General features: G+C 42.7%; 1 protein-coding gene across 2 annotated transcripts; it reads right to left on the bottom strand.

Moving 5' to 3' along the window:
• Positions 1–861: 861 nt before the first annotated feature.
• On the bottom strand, positions 862–19,704 carry LOC117364795. 2 transcript variants are annotated; one of them, XM_033954424.1, is made up of 4 exons: positions 19,593–19,704; positions 18,722–18,961; positions 18,141–18,317; positions 862–3,255 (listed from the first exon to the last, which is right to left on the bottom strand). In XM_033954424.1, exon 4 carries the CDS (start codon positions 3,238–3,240, stop codon positions 1,555–1,557), a length of 1,686 nt encoding a protein of 561 aa, XP_033810315.1. In that variant the 5' UTR covers positions 3,241–3,255; positions 18,141–18,317; positions 18,722–18,961; positions 19,593–19,704; the 3' UTR covers positions 862–1,554. The 2 variants fall into 2 exon arrangements, with proteins under 2 accessions (XP_033810315.1, XP_033810324.1); XM_033954433.1 differs by lacking the exons at positions 18,141–18,317; positions 18,722–18,961; positions 19,593–19,704 and adding an exon at positions 17,753–18,081.
• Positions 19,705–20,059: the final 355 nt, after the last annotated feature.

Below are 20,059 nucleotides of genomic sequence, written 5' to 3' on the forward strand. Positions count from 1 at the left end.
ACATCATAAAATATATCAGGATGAAAATATCTAACATAATCCAACCCTTAATCCAAAAGCTCATCCATCCTCTACCTTTACTAAGGGATGGAGAAGACCACAACCTACCCAAATTACACACCTAGCAATAACATATGTCCTACCTAACTCTAAAATCATAATGAACCCAAGGTAATTTACAGTGAGAATATGCACAATAACAAGCATAAAATATGTAAAAAATATATAGGTGAAAAATAATCTAACAAAAATCCAACCTTTAATTCAAAAGCCTGAAGATCCTCTACTCTTAATGTGGGATGGAGAGGATGATAACCCACCCAAATTATACCCAGTATTAATACAGGTCCTATCTAAATCCAAAATCCAAGGTGAATTACAGCATAAATAAAAACAAGCATAAAATATCACCCAATAAAACATCAGATTTTTAGACTTGTTTTTTTGTTGGATTTGAAAATTTCTAAATTGATACAGCAATCAATGAAGGTATTATATTGGCTTCCTGTTCAGTATAAGATTAATTTAAGCTTTTGATGCTTGGGTTCAAGACTTTGGTTGGTCAGGGTCCTTTTTATATGATGGAAGTGTTGCACATTTATTAACCAACTCATTGTTTACAATTATTGAGCACGAAACAACTTGGTATACATTCTTTGACTAAGTTGCATTATTCAGATACTAAAGAAGCAGCCTTTTTAATTATTGGTCTTTTGTTATGGAATAAATTACCAATGAATATACATCTTATAACTGATCTTATTACATTCATGAAGCAGTTGAAAACATACTTATTCTCACAGTCATAATAGATACCTTGCCTCTGAACTGATGGATTTCTTATAATTTATTAATGTACTGTTTTATGTTTTGAAATTTTGTATGATTGATTGTAACCCACAAAGTTAATAGGCAAACTAGAAATAAGGAATATCATTATTTTACACATATGTATTTTTAAAAATCTAATAAATCCCATTCTTAATGCAATATTCCATCCATCCTTTACTCTCACAAAGAAATGAACAGAAGTATAACTGACCTGAATCACATATACAGTAGAATACAAGGATATATTTGTTCTCAAAAGCTTAAGTACAGCAACATATTTCAGTAATTTTATGTTTGTTTTATAGAAAGTATCACAACATGCAAAAGATTCAGAAGGGCAGTGAGAATTTAGAGCCTAGGTATGATTTCCCTGTTTAGTTTAGGGTGAGGAGAGGGTCATATCAGCAGTTTGGAGAGCAAATACAGCAAAAGCACCAGAAGCATTTGGAGGGGTACCTGCACCACTCTCCTACATAATGCCGCTGTTTGGGATCATATACATTATCAAAATATGTCAAACTTTTTGTAACACTGTTTCTGAAATGTTGAGCCTTACCCTACCTCCTAACCCTAATGCCTGCTCTATCTATATCAACATATTTCTAGCACTTTGCAGTGTTCTCAGAAATGAATGCTAGTCAGGTGGTATGAAGGAGTAACCAGGTGAGGGCAAAGGAGTACTGTATAGCACTATTAAATTTTCTGTTAAGTTAACAAAAAGCCTTATTTGGAAGTAATCCAGCTTCTGACATTATCAAAAATAAGAAATACTTTACTTTGTTTTTTCTCAGGAACGCTCCCTTTGCCCCTATCTGAATTGAATTCTATCTTTTTGTTTGCAATATTGGATATTATTACAGCCCTCTCCCTTACTGTCACCAATGACTTGATCCGTGCCTGGTATCCTGGTTTAGCTTCCTCTTTCTCAGATATAATCAGGAGGTCAATGTACTCTGGAGTGGAAAGTGGGTTTGGTCGCAGGGCAATTTCTTCCAGCCGCTGAAGGCACTTTGATAACATATTTATGAGCTCCAACACCTTTTCTTCAACTCCAGAGAGTTCTGCTTCAAGCTGCTTGAACATCTGCTCAGCTGTCATGACTTCACCATAAGCGCTCTCATAATTTTTTTTCAGATCATGGTAAGTTCCCTTTACAACTTCATTTTCATAAATCCACTTGTATTTTTGATTGAAATGAACATTCCAGACACAACGACTGGGACAAATCCGGCAGTTTCTGTATGTGTCCATGGCCCAACAGTTATACTTCTCATCATCATTAGGAATTCCACAAGGATAGTGGCAGGTGTAGTGACACTTATGACAGTTGGTTATGAAATCGGTCACTTCTTCTCTTTTTTCCACAGTTTTGGAGGTCTCATACTCAAAATTTTCATTTGCTTTCATCTTATCCTTGTTTTGATTCAGAGCTGCAGTTATGTTTCGGAGTTCTTCTTGTTTTGTTAATCCAGCTCTGATTTGGGGCTGCAGTCCCTCCACTAGGGTCTCCAGTTGCTTACGCTCTTCGAGGACCTCCTTGGTTAACAATAAGCTCTTGGTTTGCAGCTGTCTCATTGCTGTAAAGAAATTCTTGAGACTTTTTGTCCCCATCTTCCAGAACATTTCATCAAAGTTCTCATCTTCATCACTGTGTAAGGGGTTGTTTGCAGCATTGTGTGCAAACAAAGCAGAGTTGTTAAATTTGAAATGAGCTGGAGAGCCAGTTTGGTCTTTGGAACATGGAATATCTGAAGCAATTATGGCTTCTAACACTGGGGGTTTTTGCCCATCTGCAAAGGTAACAAGTATCAGTATATTGTCAGCAATGTCATTTCCAAATATAGAGAGAATAGAGTCAAAAATATATTTCTGTGTGTGGGTCAGACGAGCTAGGGATGCCTGTGCTACAAAACACACAGCATCAATGTGATCAATACCATTAGGTATGGAAAAGAATCTCCTTATCTCTTCCAAAAGGAATCTATCTCGGTCTATCCCCCTGGTGTCTCCAAATCCTGGAGTATCTATAATGGTTAGGTTATATGGGATCTGGAAGCCCTCTTGATAGTTGAGTTGGTAAGCAGTGATTGAGGAGGTCTGGCTTTCTGCTTGGCTTCTGTTGGTTTGTTCATCTATCAGTTTGAATCGGAACTTGTCTTTCCATGTCACTCCTAGGATATAGTTGATCATTCCATTGATAAGGGTGGTTTTGCCTGACCCAGTAGCTCCAAGAACCATGATTACCTTGTCACTGCTTATCTTTTTGGCATTCCCAAAGGTGCATATCTGGTTTGAGCCTATTTCATCCAGCTTTTTTATTTCTAGCTGCAGCTTATAAATTGAAGGATTTTTCTTTTCCTTCTCTATATGAATGCATTGCTTCAGGAAATATTCTGCCATTCTGGCCATACTTTCTGTTGACACCTTCAGGAAGAAAATACTTTGCGATTAGTAAAATGAAGTGCTGAAACAGTAAAATACAATTTTATTATATGAAGCAAGTTAAATACAGATGAGTGCACGGTTTTATAACTGCATAAAGATTTTATAATTGCACATAGGATATAGCTCTCTGCACGGGACATCAATCCTAATCCTGGTCCTCCCAATCCACCCTCAGTTTATAGGCTATAACAACTTATTTGATCTTATATGATTAAAATGTAATACCTACAGGGAAGTGATAAGAGCTGAGTTCTGAGTCAATTTAAGAATGAAAGTTGGTAGGGAAAGAGACACCTAGAATTTATTCCAGTATGAAGAAGCATTTAACATCAGCACTGGCAGTCTTTCCTTAACTAGGATTGGGTCAAAGATGAAGGAAGTTAGAACAGATAATTGTGTGTGTAAGGAGGTGATGGATAAATCAGAACTTGGGTAAGAACAAACTTAATGAGAATCTGAAAACAGGATGATGGTAGAAGAAAATTTGAGGGGTAAGTTAGCAAGGTTTGATGGGCGAGGGAACATGACAAGAGATCAACTGGAGATAAGATGAAGGGGGAATTAGCTAATGGGGATGTGTGTGAAAGATATGTACAGAGGTCTTTATATCCATTACTGGGTCTCTGCTTCTCCCTTTGAAGAGTATATATAGGTGAGAGTAGTGGAGGACTGATCCACGTGTTATGGTACTAAATTTTAGGAAAGACCACGGTAGTGCAGGCCAAAAGAAATGAGCGATTAAGTCCAAATGAGATTCAGTGAGCTTCCTGGGAGAGTCTTGAAGAGAACCTTAAAGGAGATTGAGAGTGAAAGGCAGGGCCAGCTTAACCATTAGTCAGACTAGATCATAGCTAAGAGTTTCAGCTCCTGGGGGTGAAAAGAGCAAATATAGTCAGATAAACTCAAACTCAGCACATACTTTCACTCACAGGGAGTATGGATAATTTTCAAATAGCTCATGTATCTGGGTAAATATCTTACAGAAGTTGTTCCAACAAAAAGAGAAGACCCAAATTTCCACAGAAGAAAAAGGATAACCCAAACAAATGAAACTGTGGAAATCCAATGTTCTTGACACTTCTTTTATTCAGTTAATGCTTTAAAATACAATGTTCACATTTGTCATGGAGGACCCATGACAGATGTAGACATTGTATTTTAAAGGATTAACTGAATAAAAGAAGTGTTAAGAACATTGAATTCCCACAGTTTTATTTGTTATAGAAGTTGTTGTCAATATGTAATATAGAAAACAAACAGGCCACAGCAGTCTGAATTTGTTTTAAAATGCTGACCGCCATGGGCAGATTTAGCCTTGGCTATTCAATGCCAGGCAACGTCAAAGCACCAGCACTGAATATCTGGGGCTAAATTCAGGAAGCTGCTGGGCTTATGCAGGTCCTGGCTGAATATTAGTCGGTACCCACATAAGGTGCTGTGTGCGCCAAGTTTAGTGCCAGCAGTGGCGGTTACTGCTCCAACGCTCATAGAATTCCTATGAGCGTCAGAGCAGTTACTGCTGCTACCGGTGCTAAAACCCGCACTATGGGTTAGTAAAGGAGGCCTATAATGATGGGAAACATAAGGGGGGATGGGAAAAAATACAATATTCAAATTTTAAAAAAAGGACCACATAAGAGGGAGGGGGTAAAGATAGAGTTCTGCACGTCCTGTGGGAAAAGAATTTCTTAGGATGTAAAGGCATCTTTATACAGAAAGGTTTTTAAATTTGACTTATATATTGATAATGATGTTTCTTGTTTGATGTGGTTTGGAAGTGCATTCCATAAGGTAGGAGCTACAGCAGAGAAGATGGTTTTGCTTGTAGTATCATAAAATAAATGCCAAAGTGGAGGGACTGAAAGAAGATTGTGTTGTGCAGATCGTAGAAGCCGCAAAGGAGTATGAGGGATTAAAAGTCTGTCGACAAATGCCGGAGAGTTTTCTTGTTTGGTCTTGAAAACAAGGAGTAAGATTTTGAAGGTGATTCAGTGGGCTATGGGCAGCCAGTGAGCATGTTTTAGTAATGGAGTGACGTGGTCACACTTTTTAGCCTTGTGTTCCAAGACGGTTCAAGGTCCCCACCCCACTTCTATCTAAATCCAAACCGTGATGCCCACCCACTCCTGCCCACTGAACTACCAGATATTTATGGGTAGGCTGCTGTGGGGTCTATAGGAGTGGGTGGGGGAACCTCAGGCCACCTTAGAATTCATGTGGAGTGGGATGGAAGGGGAATCGGGGTCACAAGAGGATGCAAGACAGCTGGTGCTGGAACTCAGAAGCCAACCAGGTACTGGCCAATATTCAGACTGGTGTCCAATCAGCCTTTTTGCTGTCCTAACTTTAATTGCTTACCTAACCAGTCACTTAATCCCCCCGTTGCCCCAGGTACACTAGATAGGGTTTGAGCCCGCTGGGACAGATAGGGAAATATATCCTAAGTGGTTTTATGTTCAGATACTTTATCATAAGTGGTAAATAAATAAATAAGGCCACTTATTGGCTAGGTCCTGGCTCCTCCCATGCTCTACCCATGGACCACCCCAGCACTAACTGGATTGTGCAGGACGGGCAGTGATGCTGAAATGCCAATGAATATTGGCACTTAGGTGGTCAGAAGCAGTTTGACAAGGAGGTTTTCTGCCTGGTTAAATCACTTTGAATATTGGGTTCAGAGTTAATAAAGGTATATGCAGACCAATATTCAAAAATACTTGATATTGGTTTATTGCTACGATATCAAAGCAGTTCACAAAGTTAACCACATAATTAAAGTTAAAATGGGGTAGATAATCAGTGGGAGATAACCAGATAGGAAAGGCTTCCTCTCAGCTATGTGAACAGCCCATGCCCTGTTAGGATTCAGGGACATGTACACATGTAAATGCCAGTGAAAATGCTGTGCAGCTGTCATGGCAAGGTAGAGTCAGGACAAAGTGAGTATGAAGTGTTCCAGCTATTTGAAATGACACTCTAGCAATTTGAAATGTCACTGGATGACTGGATACAGGATGGACCACTACTTGGATAAGTTGTTGAAGTTCCTATTTATATTGTTTTGTTTGGTATTCTTTGTATTACAAAGATGTTTGTGACTGTGACAATCATGGCAACCCCACAATAAAGATAAATACATTTTTAAAAGAGACTAGTGCCTACCACTTCTACATTAACCCCCTAATTCTACATATAGTGCTCAAAATAGTGCATGCAAATGAAATGCATAACGAGACAATTGGTGCTGAAATTGGACACTAGGAATCAATTATTGGTGCAAATTGGCAATAATTATTCTATAGAGATGGGTGTGTAAATTTTTCTGCGTGGATCCAAAAAGAGGATGTGGCCTTGGGAGGGGCATTCATGGAATTTGTGTGCACTGTTACAGAATAAAGCCAATCTGCGCCTAATTCAGCTGCAAGAATATACACCAGGTTTCACTTGGTGTAATCCTCACGCCCGAAACTGTGTGTGGATCCTGACATGAAATGCTATTCTGTAAATGATGCCAAACTTGAGTGCCATTTATAGAATAGCATGTAGTGCTCATGTTTTTCAGTGTGATTTTTTTTTATGCCATGCACAGAATTTAGCCCTAAGTGTATCTTACACATGCGTAAGTGCTAGTATTTATTTCAAATCTGAAAAGTGTAAGTCAAAATAATACCCTTCACCAGCTACACAGGGAGGAAAAAGACTTTAGAGGCTGTTAGTGATGCCTGAATTACCGATTCACTTCAGTGAATTGATTCGAATCAATTCGCTGTGCGAGAAAATCAGACTCATTGATTCAGCGACCAACCCTCCCCCCTTCCTCAGTGAGACTTGACAAACCTATGAGGCGTCCTAAAGCAGCAGCAGCGGTGGCACTCTGAACGGGCTGCTCGTGGCCTGCCCCATTGGGGCCTTCCCCTCGTCGCATTGCTGATGATGTCATTAGTGAAGGGATACTTTTCATGTGTCTTGTAGCTTTTCTTTCAACTGTGTTTGAAGCTGTAAATCCAGACACTGTTTGCCTTCTCTTGCTGAAATACTACAAGGCCATTTTATGTTTGAGAAAATGTGTGTTCTTATGCTATGTTTAATCCAGACACTGTTTGCCTTCTCTTGCTGATATACTACAAGGCCATTGTATGTTTGAGAGATGTGTTTTCTTATTCTGTTGTGAAGTGAATTCAATTGTTTTCTTAGCTGTATTTGTAAGAAAATTTAGATAAAAAGGCTCTGTTGACCAAAGCACCTCTAGACTTTGGTCTTTAGATAAGTAAGGGACTTGTTATTTCTTTTAAAGTTGCATGTGATCTGTGTCCATATATGGTTTGCATTTACGTCATATGCTGACGACCCTAACCCATGTAAAATGATATAAAAAGAGGTACAGAACATTCAATAAAGTGGACATGTTTGGGAGATAATAGGCGTCTGTTTTCTCTTAGATATTGTCCCCGGATGCATCTGCTTTGTTAAATGACAGAGTGTGTACGGCCATAATTGGGCCTTATCCTTTTCAATCATGTCAGAGGGAAGCCCTGGCGGGGCAAGCTGCAAAGCAGCCCATTCAGAGCGCCATCACTGCTGCTGCTTTAGGAGGCTTGGGGGTATGTCAGGTCTCATGGTGGGAAGGTCGGTGCATAGAGGGAGGGATGGGAAGCTGCTGCACAGGGGGATGGGAGGGGAGGAAAGTTGCTGCACATGGGGGAGAGAGAAGAATTGTTGGGTGAAAGGACAGGACGGGAGAGATGAAACAAAGAGGTAGAAAGGGGTGAGAGGGAGAAATCCTGCATATGGTAGAGGGGAGGGAGACATGAATGGAGAAGAGAGAGGAAGAAATGTTGGACATAGGGTGGAGGGCAGGGAAAGATGGTGCATGAGCAGAGAGAAAGAAATGTTGCACATGATAATGGAGGAGAGGAAGGGGGAGATGCATGGAGAGGAATAGAGAGGTTTGAGCCAGGGCAAAAGGCAGAGAGAGATTGATTTTGAGAGAGAGAGAAAGAAATGGTAGACAGTAGGAAAGAAACAAATGTTGGATATTGCAGTGGAAGGTAGAAAAAAATAATTTTATTTTCTATTTTGTGATTATAATATGTCAGATTTGAAATGTGTATCCTGCTAGAGCTGGTGTTAGACAGCAAGCGTGAGCTAGGACCTAACAGAGAGGAAAAGTATTTTTTGTTTATTTTGTTTACAGCATAGTGCTGGCATGGGGTTGGAGAGGGCAAGGGGGGGTAGGGGGGGTAGAAAGGCTACAAAATAAACCCATCAAACAAAATACAATGCTCTCTGTATTGAAGTATTGTATCTTCACATAATCTGTGGTTGAAGCAATAACATACGCTCAGAGATGTGTAATTTACCAAGGACCGAAGTCCCTATATCCAAACCCACCACCTGATCATCACATATGCATAAAAGTGCTAATAAATATTTCAAATAGTGAAATTCACAATATTCAAACAACTCATGGAAACAAGTAATGTGTACTTAGCTCTCAAGTTTTAAGCTTTATAAGGGTTGTTTGAATATGAGTTGTTTGAATATTGTGAATTTCACTATTTGAAATATTTATTAGCACTTTTATACATATGTGATGATCGGTTGGTGGGTTTGGCTATAGGGACTTCAGTCCTTGGTAAATTACACATCTCTGAGCGTATGTTATTGCTTCAGCCACAGATTATGTGATCATACAATACTTCAATTCAGAGAGCATTGCATTTTATTTGATATATTAATCTTTTTGATCTCTACATTCAAAACAATAGTTTATTTTCCCTAATATTATTTTTGGTTTGACTGAATCTACAAAATAAACTCATCAGGGCATTTGAAAAAAATACCCAATTGGGTGGGAAAAGTGAATCAAATCAAAAAATCGATTCAATAGGCCAAATTGAATTGAAAACTTTTTCCCTGATTTGGGCATTACTAGAGGCTATATATCACCTTAAGGATAGTGATCCAGAACTCTCACGTTGAGTCTAATATTAGTCAAGATAAACTCCCAAAATCTGCTCAAAATCTTTTAATAAAATTAGTTTTTTATAAATTAATTTTGTGGGGCTGGGGTCACATGCAGTGGCATAGCGAGGGTGAGAGGTGCCTGGGGTGGTGGCACCCCACCCCCACCCTTATCTCTGCTCCATCCTGCTACATGCCCTCCTTTCTCTTGTACCTCTAGTTGAAGTCGTTGCTCGCCAAGGTCAACCATGTGTTCCTTATGACCCTGTCAACTCTCCCTCTGACGTAACGTCCTATGTGCAGCATCTGGAAGTGATGTCAGCGGGAGAGCCGATGGGGTTGCAAGGAACACGTTGTTGACCGCTGCGAGCAACAACTTCAACTAGAGGTACGAGGGAAGGAAAGGGGGGCACGTGTGTGGTGAGGGGAGGAGTGGGAAGAGGCGAGAGGGCGGAGAGGAGGAGGGATGCTGGCACCCCCACCAACATGGCACCTGGAGTGGACTGCCCCCTTGCCCCCCCTTACTAAGTCACTGGTCACGCGTTCTCTTTTTGGTCTTCACAAATATGGTAACCCTCCCCAGTCTTACCCCTGCTGTCAGATGCCTGAAGATTCAATGCAGTCAGGGAAGAGGTAGGTGGGGGAGTCGGGGAAGGGGGATGTAGTTCATGGTTAAGGCTTTTGATGGGAGCAGGTTTGATTCCAGAGGAGTTAGGGCCTGGATCATGGGAGCAGGGTATGTGATTGGGGGGGGGGGGGGGGTCAGAGCACAGATGGGAGTGTTGGGACTTTGATTCAAGGAGGGGTCAAGGGCCAGATTGGGGGATGAGACTGATTTGAGGGCAAGTGTAGTTTGTTGCACTGCTCCAGCCAGCTGCCATTGTCACAGTTAGGGTCAGGGTTGCACTACATATCTAGGAAGATGTTGACTATGACTAGCCATGTAACCCAGTTCCCCTGCGCTGTTTGCCTTGTGTGGTAAATGCAGGACAGATGCAGGGTGGCCAGGGACGGAGTAGGTGGGGGAGTCAGGAGAGCCAGCTAAACCCAAACAGACTCTCCCATTTTAGCGAACTGTCTGGACATATGGTAACCCTACCTGTGCCAGTATGACTCCTGAACCCTCCTCCCCAATATTCAAAAGAGCTTATATATTTAGGGGGCAGTCATATAACAGTGTGCCTATATTTAGGCACCAGGAGGGCTCCTGTTATGGCTCTGTTCTATAAAGGAAAATGTGTGCATGTTTTCATTTATAGAATGCAAGCCTAACAGGTCAAATGTAGGTGCAATTACTTATACCAGGCATAGGGCTGGAGTAAATGGACTTGCCTAAATGCAGCAAAACATGTGCCTGTTATAGTATTCTGTAAGATACACACATAGTTATTAGACCTCTCCATGCTTGGCCAATGCACTGCAACCATAAGCAGCGGAATGCTTTTTTGTTTGAAGGGGCCCAAAAGCTCAACCCCAGACCCCTCCCCATAATAGTACTAATTGTAATACCAATTTTTCCATTCATTTTTTATATATACACACAATATAATCTTATTAACAATACATAATGGGTTTTTATGACTCTCTAATAAAAATGATTAAAAAAAACCAACAAAACAATACATAATGGTTAACCATAAAATTAAACTATGCAAAGCACACTGTATGTTTCTCAACATTCATTCCTACCAGAACACCTGGCCTTGGTCACACATGCAGAACACAGATAACCCCAATGCAAATACAGGACCACAAACCAAAAGTACTAATATATACAAACAAAACCCTTAGATGCAAGACTCTGCATGCAGTACAACCTGAGAGAAATATAAATAAATGCATTTCTTCCTCAACAGTGCAAATATACCCCCCTTCCTTTTACAAAACCACAATAGCGGTTTTTACCACAGGCCAGCACGCTGAATGCTCTGCGCTGCTCCCAGCGCTCATAGGAACTCTATGAGTGTCAGGAGCAGCGTTGAGCATTCAGCGCACCAGCCTACACTATAAACTGCTATCGTGGTTATGTAAAAGGGGGGGGGGGATAGACAGCAGATGTAAATTCTCAAAACTGGCACATTTTAATCACTAAATTGAAAATAAAATCATTTCCCCTACCTTTGTTGTCTGGTGATTTTATTTTTCTAACCATCGTTTCCCAGTCTCTGCTGTACTTCCTTCTGTCTGTGCTCTTAACAGGGCCTTCTTATCATTTGTCATTTTTTTCTCCTTCAATTTCTGCCCTACGTCCATCTTTAGCATAAACTTTTAACGTTCAACTTTCTTTCATTTTTCTGCTTTCTTCTCAAATCTATCCATGCATCTCCTCCCACTTTCTTCTTCCCTATTCCCATCTATCCATATGAAGCATTCTTCTTATCTCTTCCCTGCCACACCCATTGCTGTACACTATCTCCTCCCTCTGTCTCCCCTTCCCCTCCATCCCTGTGCATCATCTCATCCCTCTCTCTTCCTCTCCTGTGGTCAGACATCTCTGTCTTCCTCCTCCTCCCCCCCACCCCCCGGTTTAGCATCTTTCTCCTCTCCTTCCCATAGCTTGAAATCTCTCTCTTCTCCCCATGGTCTGGCATCTTTCTCTTCTTCTCTACCTTTTCCTGTAGTCTAACATCTCTCTCCTTCTCTCCTCTCCTTTCCATGATCTGGCATCTCTCTCTCCCCTCCTTCCTTTCCATTCTCTGGTATGGCAGCTCTTTCTTTCCCATTCCAGTGGTCTTCCATTTTTCTCTTCCCTCCTTCCATCACTCTTCTCCAGAATCTGACATCTCTTCCTTCTTTGAATCATCTCTCCTCCCTCCCAGTGTAACAATTTTCCCTCCCTAGGGTTACCAGATTTTCCTGAAAGAAAATCCAGATCCATGGCCCCAACCCAGGCCTGCCCAGTTCCACCCCATTCCGCCTGTGTCACGGCCCTTTCTTCCCCCTAGTCTCACTCCCAGATGGCATCTGCACATACGCAGTTGCGATGCAATGATGTCACATGCATGCGTGATGTCATCATGTTGCATCTGCGCATGCGTGGATGTTCCTTCCCTAGAGAATGACACGGTGGCTGTTACCCACTGCTAGCTGGAGAAAAAAAGTGGTCACCGCGGGTACGGGGACAAGGCCATTCACTGCCCTGTGGAGCGGTAAATGGCCTTGTCTCCGCAGTTAAGGGAGGGAACGTGAGTAGTCACCAATCGTGTGGTCCAGCAGCCCCCTCCCTCCTTCCTAATGATCACCGCCATCCGGGCATCTCCTTCCTCCCCCCTTACTTTTGCTGGTGATTTGTAATTTTCTCTGAACAAGCAGCCGGAGCCTTGAAGTCGTGTGCGGCTGCTGGAAAGTTCTCCTCTGATACAACCTGAAACAGGAAGTTGTATCAGAGAATTTTCCGGCAGTCACACGTGACTTCAAGGCTCCAGCTGCTTGTTCAGAAAAAGTTAAAAATCACCAGCGAAGGTAAGGGGAAGGGAGGGAGATGCTCGGACCATGGAGAGTGGGAGGGAGGGGGCTGCTGGACTGCACAAAGGGGGTGGAGAGAGGGGGGTGGAGACGAACAGATGCAGAAGGGAAATGGGGAGAAGACAGAAATGGGGAAGAGAGAGTGGGGAGAGACGCTGAAGGGAAATGGGGAAGAGAGAGAAGGGAGAAGATGCTGAAGGGAAATGGGGAAGAGAGAGAGGAACAGACACTGAAGGGAACTGGATGGAAGGAGGGGATAAAGAAAAAAAAAAGGCACATGGTGGATTGGGGAGATAGATACCAGATCTGAGGGGAGGAAAGGAGGAGAGAGATACTAAAATCCACCTGGGGGTGGGAAGGAAAAATGGAAAGGAAGAAGACAGAGATACCAGACTATGGGGGGAGTGAAGGGAAGAAGATGGGTGCCAGACCAATGGGTGGAGTGGAGGGAGAGATGGAAGGGCGAGGCACAGTAACAGAGCCTATGGAAGAGGCAGAGAGAAGGCAGACAGTGAATGGAAGGATTTGACTAAGCAGAAGATGAGGAAAGCAAAAACCAGACAACAAAGGTAGAAAAAAAAATTCTATTTATTTTCTTTATTTTTTTGCTTTAGGATTAAGTATTATATTTATGTTGATAAACATTTATAAACAAAGCCCTGCCAGCTGAAGATCTCTTTCTCTAGTTCGGGAGCCAGAACTTTGATTTATAAAATGACAATTATACAGAATATTGTTTCTTTTTATACTTTAATAAAATAAGTTCAGTATAAAACTATTCGAAGCTTGTGTGGATAGTAACAGATGGTTTGCGGGGACGGGGACCAAGCTCACAGGGAAGGGACTGGGTTGAGCTCATGGGGACGGGGCTGATATGGGGACAAATTTTTCCCCTGTGTCATAACATAGTAACATAATAGATGATGGCAGATAAAGACCTGAATGGTCCATGCAGTCTGCCCAACCTGATTCAATTTACATTTTTTTTAATTTACATTTGTTTCTTCTTACCTATTTCTGGGCAAGAAACCAAAGCTCTACACGGTACTGTGCTTAGGTTCCAACTGCTGAATTCTCCATCAAATCTCACTCCAGCCCATCTACACCTTCCCAGCCATTGAAGCCCTTCCCAAAAGGTCATATACAGACACAGACCGTGCAAGTCTGCCCAGTACTGGCCTTAGTTCAATATTTACTATTATTTTCTGATTCTAGATCCTCTATGTTCATCCCACACTTCTTTGAACTCTGTCACCGTTTTCCTATCCACCACCTCTCTTGGGAGCGCATTCCAGGCATCCACCACCCTCTCCGTAAAGTAGAATTTCTTAACATTGCTCTTGAATTTACCACTCCTCAACCTCAAATTATGTCCTCTGGTTATACCATTTTCCTTTCTCTGGAAAAGATTTTGTTCTAAGTTAATACCCTTCAAGTATTTGAATGTCTGAATCATATCTCCCCTGTACCATCTTTCTTCTAGAGCAGGGGTGCCCAATAGGTCAATCGCGATCGACCGGTAGCTCGCCAAAGCAAAGTGAGTCGATCACCCAGGACTCACTTTGCCTTGGCGATCTATCGGGCCGATCATTCTTCCTCTCCCCGACGTCAATTCTGCCGTCGGAGAGGAAGTTCGGGCCAGCCAATCGCTGCCTGGCTGGGCGGAACTTCCTCTTCAACGGCAGAATTGACGTCGGGGAGAGGAATGCTGGTCGGCCCGAAGCAGGAAGAGCATGGGGAGACGGCGGCGACGGCTTTGGGGCCTGTTATCCATTGGTGGCGTTTTGGCTCCTGTTCCCTGATGGCAGTGGCAGCGGCAGTGGCTTGGGGCAGGGCAGGGAGAAAGAAAGAAAGGGGGCAGGCAGGGAGACAGAAGGAAAGAAGAGAAACAGAAAAAAAAGAAAGGGGGCATGAAGAGAGAAAGAAAGAAAGGTCAGGGAGAGAGGAAGAAAAAGTTGGGGGAGGGAATGAGGTGTGAAGGAGAGGAAGCATACAGGTTGAAAGAAAGATTGGATGCACAGTCAGAAGAAGAAAGTGCAACCAGAGACTCATGAAATCACTAGACAAGGTAGGAAAAATGATTTTATTTTAAATTTAGTGATCAAAATGTGTCTGAATTTATATCTGCTGTCTATATTTTACAATATGGTCCTCTTTTACTAAACCACAATAGTGGTTTTTAGCACAGGGAGCCTATGAGCGTCGAGAGCAGCGCTGGGCTGTGCTAAAAACTGCTATTGTGGTTTAGTAAAAAGGGAGGGGGGTGGGTATTTGTCTATTTTTGTATGGTTGTTACTGAGGTGACAGTGCATAGAGTCATCTGCTTTGACCTCTTTGAAAAAACCCCGGAATAGGAATGATAATTAACAATTCTATGCGTACAGGGTGCGTTGTGTTTTTTTTTTAATTTTATTGTTGGTAGATCATTTTGACTTGGTCATTTTAAAAGTAGCTCGCGAGTCAAAAAAGTGTGGGCACCCCTGCTGTAGAGTCTACATATTCAGGGCTTCCAGTCTCTCCTCATACGTCTTCTAGCGCAAACCTCCTATCATTTTTGTCACCCTCCTCTGGACCGCTTCGTCTTCTTACCTCCTTCGCCAGATACGGTATCCAAAACTGAACACAATACTCCACATGGGGCCTCACCAACGACCTGTACAGGGGCATCAACACCTTCTTCCCTCTACTGGCTAAGCCTCTCTTTATACAGCCCAGCATCCTTCCGGCAGCAGCCACCACCTTGTCACAATGTTTTTTCGCCTTTAGATCTTCAGACACTATCACCCCAAGGTCCCTCTTCCCATCCATGCATATCAGCCTCTCACCTCCCAGCATATAAGGTTCCTTCCAATTAAAGCACGAGTTCTGTTTAAATTTTTCTGTCTTTGTTATAAATCAATATTTGGTCTGGCCCCATGTACCTAGTTTCTCAATTTAATCTGGATAGTTCTATTAGGCTCACATATAGAATTCATCTGTTCACTTATCCGACAATAAAGGCCTGCCACTACAAAAGATTCCTGGACAGAACTCTCGCCTTCCAGGCAGGCAAATGGAACAATTGGCTGGGTAACATTATCATGCATTCCTCATCCTACCTCAATGTTAGAAAATCTGTAAAAACGAATTTGTTTAATCAATTTGTAACCTAAGAATTTTATAACCTTCCACTTCTTCCACTCTGTAAGCTTGTATTCGATGACTTTGTATTGTGACCACTTCGCTGTTTGTCCAGCACCTTTCGTTGTAAACTGCCTCGAAACATCATGGCTTATATTCGATAACTCTATATTGTAACCACTTTGCTGATTGTCCAGCACATCTTGTAAACCACCTCGAACTATCATGGCTTTGGCGATATATAAGAATAAAATTATTATTATTATTAAATGCATTACTCTGCATTTCTTTGCATTGAATTTTAGTTGCCAGACATTAGACCATTCCTCTAACTTTTGTAAATCCTTTTTCATATTTTCCACTCCCTCTTCGGTGCCTACTCTGTTACAAATCTTGGTATCATCCGCAAAAAGGCAAACTTTTCCATCTAACCCTTCAGCAATGTCACTCACAAACATATTGAACAGGATCGGCCCCAGCACTGAACTCTTCCTGATGCGATTTTGACGGGAAGCTTTTCAAAACCCGAACAAAGTGCCAGGTTTTGAAAAGCCATCTGAACCCCCTGGACATGTCCTCGGAAAGGAGGACATGACTGGGGAAATCTGGACTTCTGGTATCCCTATCCTTCCCTTCTCCTACCTCTATCATGTCCAACAATTTTCCCTCTTTCTTCCCTTCCCCATGTATACCATCTCTCTTCCCTTCCCACTCCACACTCCTATTTCCAATAATTCTTTTTCTCTTCCCTCACCCACCAGCAGTGTCTCTCTTTCCCTTCCTTCCTAACCTCCAGCCCGTGTAGCATCTGTCCTTCCCAACCCCCTCCCAGCCCGTGTAGCATCTGTCCTTCCCTGCCTTCCCAAACCCCTTCCAGTCCGTGCAATATCTGTCCTTTTGCTTTCCCAACCCCCCCCCCCCAGCCTGGGTAGCATCTGTCCTTCCTATATTCCTAATCCCAGCACCCCCCCCAGCTGGATCCTGTGGTACGACCTCTTTCCAGTTCCCAACTCCCCCACCTACCACCTCCCCGCCGCTGTAATTTAAAATCTTCAGGCAACTGGCAGGACAACGAAGCAAGCCTCCCGCTGTCGGTCTGCTCCGGTGGGGAGGTGGTAGGTGGGGGAGTCAATAGAGCCATACTTCCAGTTGCTAATTTTTGGGGAGGCAATGGCCTCATTAGCCTCCCACATTCCAACGCCTATTACTGCAACTGTCCACTATGAAAGATACATGCAAATATAGAATAGTGTGTAAGTAGCACAGGGTCCATTTATACAGATATTCACACATGTATGTGTGTACAAAGGCCTTATTCTATACCCTTGGGCATTACTCATGCCAAAGTATGGGTGTATACATTATCAAATTTCCTTCTTAAAGGGCTAGTATTAAGTACACATTACACATGTAGTTTTAGAGTAAGGGCCATATATGCACATTCATGCCCTACAACCTGCATTGTGCACAGTTGCAGGGTGGGTGATAGCATGGGCCAAGCATGGACAGGTCTGTCAGTTAGGTACAAATACTGTGTAATTGAAAACTATAATATGTATGCATTTCTGCCACATTTAGACAAGTTCACTTATACCAGCTCCAAATGTTGCAGAAATGCAAGCATCATAAATGAATTCCATACAAAGTGTGTCAGGCTTGCCAGTGCTCTATTTGAGTTTCCTCAATGTACACGCCCACACTGCAACTGCATGCTATGCAAGATACACACACAGTTATAGAATAATGTACAAGCAAGATAACGGCAATGTATGTGCACAAGCATGCACATATGCATACAGGGGGGTCCTTATTTCATAACCATGTGCATAACTCATGCCTAAGCATGAATTTTCACATGTCTACATATATGTAAAGAGGGAAGAGGCTTGCAAGGCAGTTACTCTTCTATTGGGCAGTGGTAGCTTACAGGTTTGGTCTGTGCCTTTTTTCCTCAGCTCCATAGTCTCCCATGCACTGCTCTAGGCAGCTGGGTTGACAATAGCTCTGTGTTCTCACTCGAGTGGCTCTGTTTCTCTCTCACACAGGCTCTGATATTCTCCTTTGAAGTCTATCTCTCTCCGGCTCTTCCAGTGCAGTCTCTATAGCTCAGGTATCACGCTTGCCAGATCTGGGCTAGAATCTGCCTTTCCCTGTTCAGTGTACTGAAGCTACTCAGTTTCTGACAGATTCTCTTCTACTTTTCACACTGACTGTTTTAAGGCACACTTACAGTTCTGGCTACCTCTTTCTAGCATAACTACTCACTGGATTCAGTCTCACTCACACTAAGTCTTTTTTTTTTTTTTTTCACCCACCAGTGCTGAACTTCCACACTGGGCTCTCTGGTCCCACTGTAGCTGGCTGTCTTTATCCTTCTTGGTTCTTGTAGCTCACTGGAATTGCTCAGCCTGTCACCTTCACAGTGCTGGACACCTTCTCAGGTTCCTGACTCCTGGCTCCCAAGCTGTAGTGTATCTCTTTTCACTCTGGGCCTGTATTAGGAGGAGTAAAATAAATTCAATATGACATGCATCAGCTACTCTCGGAGTCCATGCCATCATGCTTCCACAGGGAGCTGCAATCTGAGGTTCAATGTTAAGGACCTTCACTAAGATGTCTGAACGAATAAGCTGGAGTAGGTTATGAAGTAGGGGTGAAATCTCCAGTATATGTGAATGAAGACTGATTGGTACTAGAGGCTAAAGAAGACCTGTTCTGAATGGACCCAAATGGGTAGAAAAAAAATGAACAATAAAGTTAAATGTTCAATTAATGCAATGTGGATTTAATTCCTACATCTGGACTTCTGAAATATTGCACATTACAGATTTCTTTTACATTGAGTTCTTGTAAAAAAAAAAAAAAAAGAAAAGAAACATTCTTTCATGTGACTTACCTTGTATGTTTTTCTCGCTTCCTTTCGAGCTTATTCTCTGTCATCCTTTTATACATTTTCAGAAGGGCTTGAGAACTGCAGTGAATCATTGATTGGACAAGCTGATCTGCTGTTTATTCAGAGGTATTTTTTCCTAAGCATCTGCTTTCTCTGCTTTCACCCTCTGATTTCCCATAAATGCTTCACTTTCAGTTCCATTTCTGTTTACTGTTAAGTTTCACTTTGCTTCTTACACAGTCCCTAGAAACGTTACAAGAGACATTTTCAATAGGCATTTCTTTGTACAGCCTTCATTCTATCTAGGGCAGGGGTTCTTTTCCTGGGGGTCCTATAAGGGTCAGATAAAAATTAACATTTATGTTCACTATACAACCTGGTGGGATTTTTTTTAGATTGTTTACTTTAAAGTTAATAATACTTTGTGTATGTCATATATGTATGAGGCAATCAAATCTTGATAAATAAAGTCACATGTTAGAAGGTCCCGCGATGACTCGTCTGCTGACTCTGCTCCAGAAGAAGTAAGTTACGTCGGAGGGGGTAGACCCGGCAGACGCAGGGAGTTGTGGCAAAGTCCCGCAATGACTGCGTCTGCCGGGTCCACCCCATCCGACATAACTTACTTCTTCCGGAGCAGAGCCGGAGACGAGTCAGCGCAGGACCTTCCTGCACCTCAGCACGGCTGCTGACTCTGCTGCAGAGAAAGTAAGTCAGAGGTAACGTGACCATTTATTTTTTTCATCAAAAGGGGACATCTATTAATTGACTGTGCATCCTTTCTTTCATTTCTTTCTTTATGCACTCAGGCCCAACAATTGTCCCTTTCTATTCCCTCCCTCCTTCCTTCCCATGTCCTTAGTGCCCCCAGTACCTCCGTCCTGTGTCCATAGTGCCCCCAGTGCCTCCGTCCTGTGTCCTTAGTGCCCCCAGTGCCTCCTGTGATATGCAAGGTATGCCTGCTAGGGCTGTGCATAGTAGAAATCCCACTGTTAGAGCAGATATCCTTGTGCCTACTATTACTCCTGTGTCCAGCAGAGGGAGTGCAGGTGTCAGAAGGCAGATTTCCCTTCCCCCACCTAGTCAGGGAAAGGAAGGGAGGATTTCCGGCACGCCTGAGAGTTTGGGGCGTGGTCCCAAGTTCCTAAACCTCAGGGCTGCCTGGCTGGAGGGAGAGAAGCAAGCAGGCAGTGAAGGCAAACAGTCACCAAGCTCAGGGCTGAGGGCTCTGCAAGGCTGTTATGTTCCAGAGCAGATGGAACTGGTAGAGGCCGGGGCAGAGCCACCTGAAGAGCCTTTCTCAGAGTTCCAGGAAATGGAACTAGACTTTGTACCGGAGTC

The sequence above is a fragment of the Geotrypetes seraphini genome, chromosome 1, assembly GCF_902459505.1.
Source record: "Geotrypetes seraphini chromosome 1, aGeoSer1.1, whole genome shotgun sequence".
In the NCBI taxonomy this organism is placed as follows: domain Eukaryota; kingdom Metazoa; phylum Chordata; class Amphibia; order Gymnophiona; family Dermophiidae; genus Geotrypetes; species Geotrypetes seraphini.